The sequence below is a fragment of the Morchella sextelata genome, assembly GCF_020137385.1.
Source record: "Morchella sextelata strain SCLS chromosome Unknown scls_15, whole genome shotgun sequence".
Classification (NCBI taxonomy): Eukaryota; Fungi; Ascomycota; class Pezizomycetes; order Pezizales; family Morchellaceae; genus Morchella; species Morchella sextelata.
The window spans coordinates 806913-817773 of NW_025408630.1; the positions used below are offsets into that span (position 1 = coordinate 806913).

General features: G+C 48.4%; 2 protein-coding genes across 2 annotated transcripts; both read left to right on the forward strand.

Annotated features, from left to right (window-relative positions):
• Positions 1-2155: 2155 nt before the first annotated feature.
• H6S33_003519 (uncharacterized protein) lies at positions 2156-2554 on the forward strand (the record flags this gene model as incomplete). Its single annotated transcript, XM_044834869.1, has 1 exon — positions 2156-2554. One exon carries the CDS (start codon positions 2156-2158, stop codon positions 2552-2554), a length of 399 nt encoding a protein of 132 aa, XP_044691880.1.
• Positions 2555-5246: 2692 nt separating this feature from the next.
• On the forward strand, positions 5247-7519 carry H6S33_003520 (uncharacterized protein; the record flags this gene model as incomplete). The annotated part of the gene is made up of 3 exons (XM_044834870.1): positions 5247-5682; positions 5763-6421; positions 6491-7519. 3 exons carry the CDS (start codon positions 5247-5249, stop codon positions 7517-7519), a joined length of 2124 nt encoding a protein of 707 aa, XP_044691881.1.
• Positions 7520-10861: the final 3342 nt, after the last annotated feature.

Here is a 10861-nt window from a genome sequence, read left to right on the forward strand (position 1 = left end):
GTTCCTGACCGTAACATTGGCCAGATCGAGACGGGTTTTGAGTCACTCACGTCGATATTTTCTCTCGTCGGTCTGTCTCGAACATCTCGTCCCGTGGAAGCTGGGTCTCGTCAGGTCCGGGGATGTTGTAGCAGGTGTTCTGGCTAGCAATGGTTGTGGGTGATATGAGGACAGGTGGTACTTGTGACGGGGGACTGGTCACGACTACGTATTGCTTATGTCTTGCTCTTTTATCATCATCAATATAATCATTCGAGCTTTATTAGGTGGGAGATAGATCTTCAAAAACACAAGATATAGACACCGTGGGAGCTGCCGACACAAATATTCTCCTTCTCAGGGTGAGAGCTACATGTATTTTACACCTATTACACTTGTAAAACCGTTCTCCTGTATTATCAGTACATGTATCCAGATATGATCAGGACAGTGTGGTCCGCGATCGGGACACTCGAGGCGGCGTTTGGAGGTGTCCTCGAGGCAAGAACAGACATTGTACTCGAGGTTCGTCGTCCTGACGTTGTACCAGTGTCCTCGTGGACCACGCTAAATCATGAGAATATAGTAAGGCAATGGGAAAATCGCATATATATCCTAGAACGGAACTGAGAGCCATGTCTACTAAGAGTGTCGAAATGGCCAGAAGGGCATCATGAAGATTTACTACGAGGTGGATGATTCAACTTGATGTATCAAAAGAGGGTATGGGGCACTCTAAGGGCCTTATGAAAGAAACATGATAAACTGTGTTAGAAGATTCTGAACGAGTGAAAATGTTTTATGATATGCGTATCATGGAAATTTGCAAAAAATACACGGCTTTAACCAAGGACATCTTTCCAGATGATCCTCTGTACAAATACATGTATGTAGTTATGTACCTGCGTTTACGTACTGCTCACAGACTTACCGTAGAACATGACCTCTCCGAGCACCGATCTCATCATTGAGCTCACCTAACTCCATATAGACTCGTATACATAAGGAGCAAAAAGTACTATTCATCATCGAGGTAAGCAAGAGACTACATGTACTTCCACCCCTGGACCCGAATCCAAAACCTTAATTCTGGTACCACGTACACGGTTTCGACAAGCTCTGTAGTACTCCCACTAAACCACTCGCCATTATTTCTCCACCTCTCTAATTGGCATTTGAGCAAGCCGGTGCAAAGATATCAAAATGCACCCTGAACCCATATCCCTCTACTAGTACATTACAATGACAATCATCAATGCATTGACTATGGCTATATTACAGCCTTCGCGGAATCATGCACCGAATCACAAACACCATCAAGAAAGGCTGCTCAGACGCATTCTTCGATTTTAATCCCCACTAAACATCAACCACATGCGGACCAAGACTCTGTAGCAGATTTGGATGGGTCATCGTGCTTTTTGTGTGTACTTACTCCGGGACACCATTTTCCGTCTTCAACCGCTCGCTGCGTAAAGGCTGAGGAACTCTACCCAGTACCTGGCCACCACTATGTATAAAGGCCATCACCACCATTGTAAGGACACTCAGCTATGTACGTCTCTTCCTGCTATCTGTTCTGTCTCGTCACTGGAAATCTTACCTCTACTTACACTCCGGCGTAGATCATCACGACGTGTAAGTTGGCTTTACTAGAAGAGCCACGTCTTGAATGAAGCATGAGGATCTGGTCTATCAAGCATCTCGCTCTACGGAGACCTTCTGGCTCGTTTCAAGCAGCATCGTATACCACATCAGCAGGCCCATATAGTTAACCACAGATCAGGAGGCCACATAGATATCACAGCCTACATGTGTCTTCACCCTCACTTGAAACCGTCAAAAGACAAATCATCACCATGATGGAACGCAACAGCTATGAGGAGAAAACGGATGTATCTGTCTACAGATTTAAGGTGACAAGTGTTTCACAACGAGCCTCGAACAACAGCTGTCTTCTCTCCTCACCTCTATATAAAACGATCTTCTCTTCATTCTTAATTCATTATCGAAATCTCTTAATTCATTATCTAAATCTCTTAATTCATTATCGTACAACACCAACAGCAACTCCAACAGCAGCAGCTGGCTTCTCTTCTCATTATCACAACAACAACAACAAAAACCCACCAAACAGCTCAATCCCCCCACAACCTGTACAAGTCAAAAACCCCAAATGTCTACCAACACCACCACCATTATCGCCCTTCCTCACCTCCTTGAACCCCACCCGTATACTGGCGAGCTCATAACACTGCGTCACGTCGCTCAAGTCAATTCGGTTTGCCAGGAGCTGAAAACGCTGTTCAGGCATCGGAACAGGAACAGGAACAGGAACTTTCCGAAGCCGAGTGTTCTGAAGAGGAGGACCAACAACAATAGCCCTCATAGTGATAGTGATCATACTGAGACTTCTGAGGAAGAGGGAGAGAGGGTAGCGGAGGAGGCGTCAACACCTGTTTATGATGGGTATGTGTACAGCACCGTGGATTATTTCGGGATACCGAAGGAGATCCCGCGTTTGTATAACCCGGAAACTCTAGATATGGATGAGTACATGTACTATGATGGTTGATAATCATCTCAACGGAGGTTCGTTGGGCGTAGGAAAATGGTATGCTTGGATTCCCTCTTCCTATTTTTTCTTTTCTCTCCTTACTCGTCTCTACCTCTTCCTGGCTTTGTGGCTGCAAACGTAAAGTTTGGAAGAGTATATGCCCTCCTCTTTCACCCCCGTCGTCTCTTCCTCGCTTTGTGGCTGCAACCACAAAGTCTGGAAGAGGGGAGGTCTCAGAGGATGATTTGTAGGGTCATAGTACAGGAGGGTGGAGTTTGGAATAGGAGAGGGATCCTCGCATTGTATAACAACGTATAAAAAATGTAGGGGGGATACCGATGTGGTTGGCGGCCACAAAGGTTGGAAAGGGGGGCGTTGTAGAAAAAGATAAAATAAAATAAAAATTAAAAAGATTTTGAAACGTGTCCTTAAGTCTCTTAATAGATGAATAAACTCTCTTATTCTCGATAATTCTCCAAGTAAACCGCTATGCCCGATGGTTATGATGATTATTGGTATGGGAGGATTTGAACGGTCAGAGATTGAGTATTGAGTACATTTTGATGATTGGTATTATCGCTAGAAAATGTAGGGGGATATCGATGTGGTCGCTGGCCACGAAGGATGAAAGAGGAGAGGGAGACGTTGCAACGGTTTTGTCGAAAACAAAGTTGAAACGTGTCCTTAAGTCTATTAATAGAGGAATGACCTCTCTTATTCTCGATAATTCTCAAAGTAAACCGCTTTGCCCCATGGTTACGATGATTGCGATGGGAAGATTTGAACGGTCAGAGATTGAGTATTGAGTACATTTTTGATGATTGATATTATCGCTAGAAAATGTATGGGGACATCGATGTGGTCGCCGGCCACGAAGGTTGGAAGAGGAGAGGGAGACGTTGCAACGGTTTTGTCGAAACCTTTTTCCCGCTTAGAGAACGATGACTAAAAATGTATTAATAGAACAGGCATAAACTCTCTTGTGTTCTAGCTTACTCGACATGGGCGAGCCTTAGGCTCGATACATAACCCTCAAAACAAACCGCTATGCCCGATGGGTATGATGATTATTGCTATAGGAGGATTTGAGTGGTTGGAGATTGAGTACATGACCTTTGGATGATTGGTATGTATTGTTAATTCTGTTCATGTATGATGAGTTACAGTACGAAAAAACGGGGTGAAATCAGTACTGTACATATGACTACGGGATTTAGTGAATAATACGGAATTAAACCGGCATTACAAAAAAGAATACCGTAGTAATGCCGTATTCTTGCTGCATTACTAGCGCATTAACGGGAATAACGTAGCGAATCCATACCATCTTTTGGTATTGTAGTTGATGTTGAATTGCGGGAAGCGAAAAGCATAGTCTATATTTATATAATCGTGTATGAAGTGAAGAAAAAGAAGAAAAAACGACATTGTCCATGAACTTGTATGACCAACTTTAGTTTTCGTAAGTGTATGAGATGAAAGATTCAAATCGTGGCTATGGTACGACCGTTTGATTGTTTAAAATCTAGACTATTTCTACTGATAAAGTGAGGCGGCTTCGGCTAGGATGGCCCGGTGCCGTTAACCTTCTTCACACCTAATCCTTAGCTTCCTATAGCGATAATTCTCAATAAGAATGCAAAATTTCGGTCCCGATCGTATCCTTATAGCGAGAGATTACTGCAGTTTCAAAACCATTTCTGACCTATTGACTGAAATTAATGAAGTAATCAATCAATCAATCGACCTATTGACCGAGTGATGACATATGATCCAAGACTAACGAGTGATCATCCATGACCCACATCTCAGCATGCACCATAGCGTCACACCGCATTACTTTTGACCTGAAGCATCCAAAACATGTCTCGGAAGACGGCCGCATCCCTCGCTGCGGGTCACCCAAAACCTCCGGAGTTGTGGTGTTGGGGTTCTGTCTGGCTTAGTCATCATCGAATCCCAGGCTGGGGTGCCTGAATCTGACCTGCAGGTTAAACACTAGTAAGCATATCGCAGCTCGATCATAGTTTTCTGTTAAGGCGTCCCCTTCCGCCTTCTGCCCTCTGCTCCCGCGCTTTCGTATTTGGGTTTAAACCCCTCCCCACATCTTGGGCTCCGGGGGAGATAGTGGGACGCCTGAGAATGGGGGGAGGTGGGTGCAACTGGGTGATTGCCTGAATCGCATTTATACCCAATCATGCGTAGTGGGAGGGGGAGAGGGGGGCCCGGGCATTGTTGAGGATATCATATGTAGGTATAATAATGGTTAATGTATGTGGGCAGAAGAAGAAGAGGAAGAAGAAGCAGAGTTTACAGTAGTACTGCTGCCTGCCTTCACGCGGGTAGCTGCGTGTGTGTTGGGTTAACCCCTCAGTGCGCAGGAGAGCTGAGATTAGATATATCTTTTTTTTTGTGTGTCTGCATGTATATAAAGAAGGCCGTCAAACACTGCACTGGTCTTTCCGTCTCCGTCTTCCCTCCAATTAACCGATATATCACCAATTTTGGTTTTTTCTTGCTTTCGGTCACCTCTTCTTCCTTCTCCTCCAGCAGTACTGTGTCATCTTCTCCACCTAGCTCACCTCGCTCTCTCGACTTCCCGCAACCAAGCCCCTCCACTCCCCCTCCATCCATTCTACCCCCCCCCCCCCCCCCCCCAAACCACCACTACCACCACTACCACCACCACCACATCACCACACACACAGCAATGGCACGGAGCTTTTCCCAGAACCTCGCTGCAAACCTCTACCAGCAGCTCAGTCTGCTCGGTGAGGCCCCCTCCGGCCCTAACGGTGCCGGTTCGCACCACGACGTCTCCCTCGCCTCCCAGCGGCACTCCCTCATCACCACCCCCGTATTCACTGCAGCCGCAGGCCTCTTCGTCGATAAGCACTGCCCTGCCGCACTAAATCAATATGGGCTTCTCGGGCGCGCATTGGAGCTCGTTGACCCCGGGGATGTGCGGAAGCGGTCGGGCGATATTACGGACCGCAGCAGCGACGACAGCGGCTACTATGATGGCGGGAGGAAGCCTGAGAAAAGGGGGGATCCCAGGGTGTTTTTGAATGGGAATGCGCCATGGTCCGCGTTTATTTGTGGGCTGCAGGGGTCGGGGAAAAGTCATACGTTGGCTTGTATGCTTGGTGAGCTTTTCTTTTTCTTTTACGGGTTTTCTGCATAATTGCTTCGTGGAGAGAATGTGTACTAATATGAAATATTATAGAAAACATGCTCGTCAAGTCCCCCATCCTCGGGGCTCTACCCAATCCCCTCACGGCAATGGTCTTCCACTTCGATATCAACAACAGTGCCAACGCCCTCCGCCCTTGCGAAGCCGCCTATCTGGCCACGCACATGCCCGTGCGCATCTTAGTTTCCTCCTCAAACTATCCCCAGATGTCGCGCCTCTACTCCGGCATCGCCTCACAAAACCTTATCGTCAAGCCGCTCAAGCTGAAGCAGTCCGACCTCAACATCGAGCGCATGCTCTCTCTCATGTCGGTTGACAAGAACTCAGATCATCCGCCACTGTACATGGAGTATGTGCGCAAGATCCTGCGCGAGCTGGCTACAGCAAGTAGCATCTACGGTTCGGGGTTCGACTATAAGCTGTTTCGAGAGATGATCCTGCAGGCGGATCTGACGCCTATGCAGAAGGGCCCGCTGACGCTGCGGTTAGAGATCTTGGAGAGCTTTTTGGAGATGCGGGAGGGCGTGGAGGAGGTGTGGGATTTTACGCCCGGCGTGATTACGATTGTGGATCTGAGTGATCCTTTTGTGGATGAGGCGAGTGCGTGTGCGTTGTTTGATATCTGTGTGGGCCTGTTTCTGGAGAAGGATGTAAAGTATGGGCGGGTGATCGCTCTTGACGAAGCTCACAAGGTAACTCCCCTCTCCCCTCTTCTCCGCACTATAACCTACAATAACTAACAGTATATAAAATAATCACAGTACATGACCGCCACCTCCCCCGCCCAAAAGCTCACCGACAACCTCCTCTCCGTAATTCGGCAGCAACGCCATCTCGCCACCCGCGTCCTCATTTCCACCCAAGAGCCCACAATCTCCCCCAAGCTCCTCGACCTCTGCAATATCATCATCGCGCACCGCTTCACCTCCCCCGAATGGCTCGCCTTCATGAAGCGCCATCTCGCGGCCGTTGCCGTCGAGTCCGATGCCAACGCCCTCTCCCTCCTCGCCCGCATTGTGGCCCTCAACGAGGGTGAAGCATACATCTTTGCCCCCGCCGGCATCATCTCAACAAATGACTTTGAGCAGGACCGCTACTTCGAGGATCAACCTGACGATGAAGACGACGAAGATGACGAAGACTCTGAGGACGTTAGGAAGCTCGGGATGGGATACCTCAAGATCAAAGTGCGAAAGCGACTCACGGAGGACGGCGGGAAGAGTATCCTTGCAAACTCAACCCCCGTTACTGGCCCTGCACCAGTGGCAGGCACAATCCCGCAAGACGTCATCGACGCCATGCTCGCCAGCAAGGTCAGCAGTCGTGGTGGGCGCGGTGGCCGTGGTGGGCGCGGCGGCGCAAGAGGCGGCGGCGGTGGAGACTCGTACGGGAGACTTAACGGGCGAGCGCCCGCGCCGCCTCCCCAGCATCAACAACAACAAGCCCCACCCCCGCAGCGTCCAAACCCACCCAGAGCCGCAGCGCCACCGCAGCGCTCAAACGGGAACAGCAATGGCAACGGCAATGGCAACGGCAGCGGCGGTGTCCCGGTGAACGACCAGTGGGAGACGCCGCAAGCAGAGCAGTCAGGGAGTGGCTGGGACGCATATGAGGGCGTGCAGGTGGAGCCGCACCCGTCGAGAGGCCAGCAGCAGCAGAAACATCCGCTGCCGCAGAGGCCGGCCCCGAGGGGGGGGAGGGGAAAAGCCCAGGCGCCGCCACAGCAGCAACAGAATCATAATAGCTTGAATGGGAATGTGCCGGTGGGGGATTCATTGGAGTGGGAGTGATGTGTGTGTGGTGTGGGTTGCATCTATGCTCACTCAATCACTAACCTACCTACGTACCGACTGACCTGAGGGCTGCGAGGGGTTGTAATACTATCGTGTAGAAGTATACCACCATTTAGCAGCGAGGTTTTGGGGGGGTGGGTGGGTGGTGGGGGTGGGGGCGCATGCAATGAGTACAGGCGGAAAATAATTGAAAAGAAAAGTGTTTTAGTATTTGTGTGTAGGTTAGAACGGTCTAGATAGCACCATGGGCCATGCTACTGTAGTCATGAGTCGATTTGGTGTTGGGCTTAGTCTCTTTTTTTTTTTTTTGGTCTAGTCTTGTCTTGTGTTGCGGTGGGGAGGGGAGTGGAGGGTGGAGGGTGGGGTTATTTGAGATGGTCTCATGCTGTGGGGAGGGGAGGGGGTTATGTCGGCGCCTTCTATGTGCTTTTCTTTTTCTTTGTGGTCCAGGGTTCGGTTTGGCCTCTGCTCATTCTTTGGGTGTTTGTTTTTTTTTCTATTCTTTTTTTTTTCCATCTGTTAGGAATATGAAGTTTTGTGCGCAGTGACTTGGTCCTCTGAGTGGGAGTGGGAGTGGACTTTTTAATGCGTTTTGATCATTGACATATGGGCGTCCTGGGACGGTGGCTGTGCTACTAGGAGGGCGATGTGTCGGAGAAGACTTCACAGTTGTGTTTGGAATCACGGGTAGGTGTTTGCTTGGCGCCCGAGTGAGAATTTATGATGATAGTCACATGCTAAGACACCCATAACTCTCTACCTCCAACCTCCCTGTGCAGCTGTGGCCGTTCCTTGCTATCTAATTTAGTCCTCTCTTCTTCTCCAACCCAAAGATACTACACGGCGCTAGGAGGTGTATGGGGGGTGTAAATATTGTGGGGAATGATCGTGCTGTGTGATGGCTAGATCTAGATAGTGGTGGATGGTCTTTCACCGCGAAGTCCGAAAGGATGTGAAAATCGAGTGATTATCCATGAACCAGCCAACCATTTCCCGGGCCTTCGGCACATGGGAAGAGGAGAGAGACATCATCACGGTAGTGGTAAAGCAGGACATGCTGCGAAAAAGCTCTGGTTCCAAGATTTTGGATCCGGATAGTTATCACCGCTAAAACGACTGAAACTCGCGATAGTCTATGGTGCATTTCCCCTTCTCTTTTTTTCCTCGTCTCAATACTAACACAGTAATTTGCACCCCGCACATATTTTTTTTTTATCTCGGGGAGCAGAATTATTATGGTTTTGCCCATATCCCTAAAATTAGGGTTAGAATGTTTTGGATTTTTTTCGTGGTAGACAATCAAGAAATTGAAGACCCTAACCCTGTTTGATGGGTTTGTTTAGCACGTTGGCTTTGGCAAGATTCAAATGATGACCAGGAGTCAGAACATCCCGCGATCACGACGTGTCATATACTAAAATTCACTGTATCATGTGCGAGACCATTAATATATAAAAACGACCAAGGAAAAAGCGTCATTTCAAAAGAGAAATCCGGGAGCAAAAACTGCAGCGAAGTACGGGGTGAGGGCCCCTCCTTGCCCGACCTGGGATTCGAACCCAGGCCGTTGCAGCTGTGACGGCAGCTAATGGAGATGGAATGAAGTTTTATCCCTTAAGCTAAGCCAACAACGCATGACAGTACTGTCCGGATTTCTGTTATAACCCCGTCCCACTGAAGGGGGCTCGATCTTGGTTGATCTAATCTAATCCTTAGCGCTAGTGTAGGGCTAGGGTTTTGGTAGTCTCGTGCATAGATTTTTGTCAACTCGTTCCTCGTTCTGCAGACTACACGCACCACAGGCTGGGCACGAGACTACATGTAGGGTTTTGGATGTGATACTCTAGCCTACGTAGCAGCTAGCTGCCCATAAAACCTCCGACCCGCACTCTCTCCTGGGCTCACCTTTTCATCGTCCTCGAGGACAACAGGAGCGGGAGACGATCAAGAACCGGGGGAAACGATGACAAGTACCTCGAGGTCACTTCTCAAACCTCCCCTTGGGCCACACCAAGAAGCAATTCAAATGCTGCACCTATATCGTGGAATAGTTGGCGTCCAGATCCGAGTTGCTACAAGATGTACATACTTCACGAGTAGTGCGGCCTGCCCCGTGATCGTGCAAGTCTATCTCCAAAATCGTCCTCCATCGCCCCCCCGCCCCCCCCCAGCGTCAAAATAGTCTTCTAACAAGAAAATTCAAGACAGCAGGCTCCAACCAACACAAAACCACCAAAGAGCCACCCTGGTCTCATGCACATCGTCCATCACATATCTTTCCACACATTGAAGAAAGAGTCGAAACATTCAAAGCGCTCTTCTCGTCCGTACCAGGGCTGAAAGAGGCGGTTGCCTGCATACTCTCGCACAAGCACGCAGTCTTCTTTCGCTGGATTCAAGGCTGAAGGATGTTGCACTTGATTCCGGAGGGCTAGAAGATTAGATGGAGGCGGCGATGGACTATGGTTCCTGCCACGGTAAATCAACATTCCAGCTACTGGCCGAGACGAAAAAACACCTATATTATAGTTTTAGGTCTCAATAAATGATTTAATCACGTAGTTAGCTGGTTTTGGGACGTTAAACTAGGTTACATATTTGGGTGTTTTTTTTTTACGGAAAAGGTCTAAAATGACACAGTTTTTGGTAGACGTGCTCTACAATAACACACGATGCATTGACATCGAAGGGTTAGGGGTTCTGCTTCATCTTGGCACACCGCCAAGCTAGCTTAAGTAGCACTTCCAGCGCACCATCCACCATGGGCGAGTGGTCTAGTGGTTAGACTGCTCGTCGGGTTAGACACCGCGTGTTTGGACAAGGTCTTGAGTTCAAACCAGGGGTGGGGATAGTAACGCTCAATCAGCAATAAGTCGTTACAGTATCTTTTGTTCTTTTTTTATTTGATTTTCGTAGTGAAATAAATTATGAGACTATTTTGATTTTTGATAGTGGTGGGGCTGGGAATTGACACTTATTACTGGCTTTGCCCGATGTCTTTGTGCTCTCGGCGTGAGGTCGAGTAGACTTTCTGTTTTGAATCATAGCGAACTGTGTCATCTTACATCATGTGTTATTGCAGAGCACGTCTACCGAAAACTGTGTCATTTTAGACCTTTTCCATTTTTTTTTTAACGACGACCATTAGTAGTGTGGTCCGCCAGGCTACTCGAGGCGGGTGGGGGCAAATGCCTCGAGGTGCATCTGCTTTGTATGGTCCATGCCTTTGCTTTCTCGTGTAAAGAGAGGTGATGCCTCGAGGCAGATAATTACTTGTACTATATTCGGATCTGTAAAAATTGTGTTTTATGGTAATAGTGGGATGAAAATTTAGGGAAT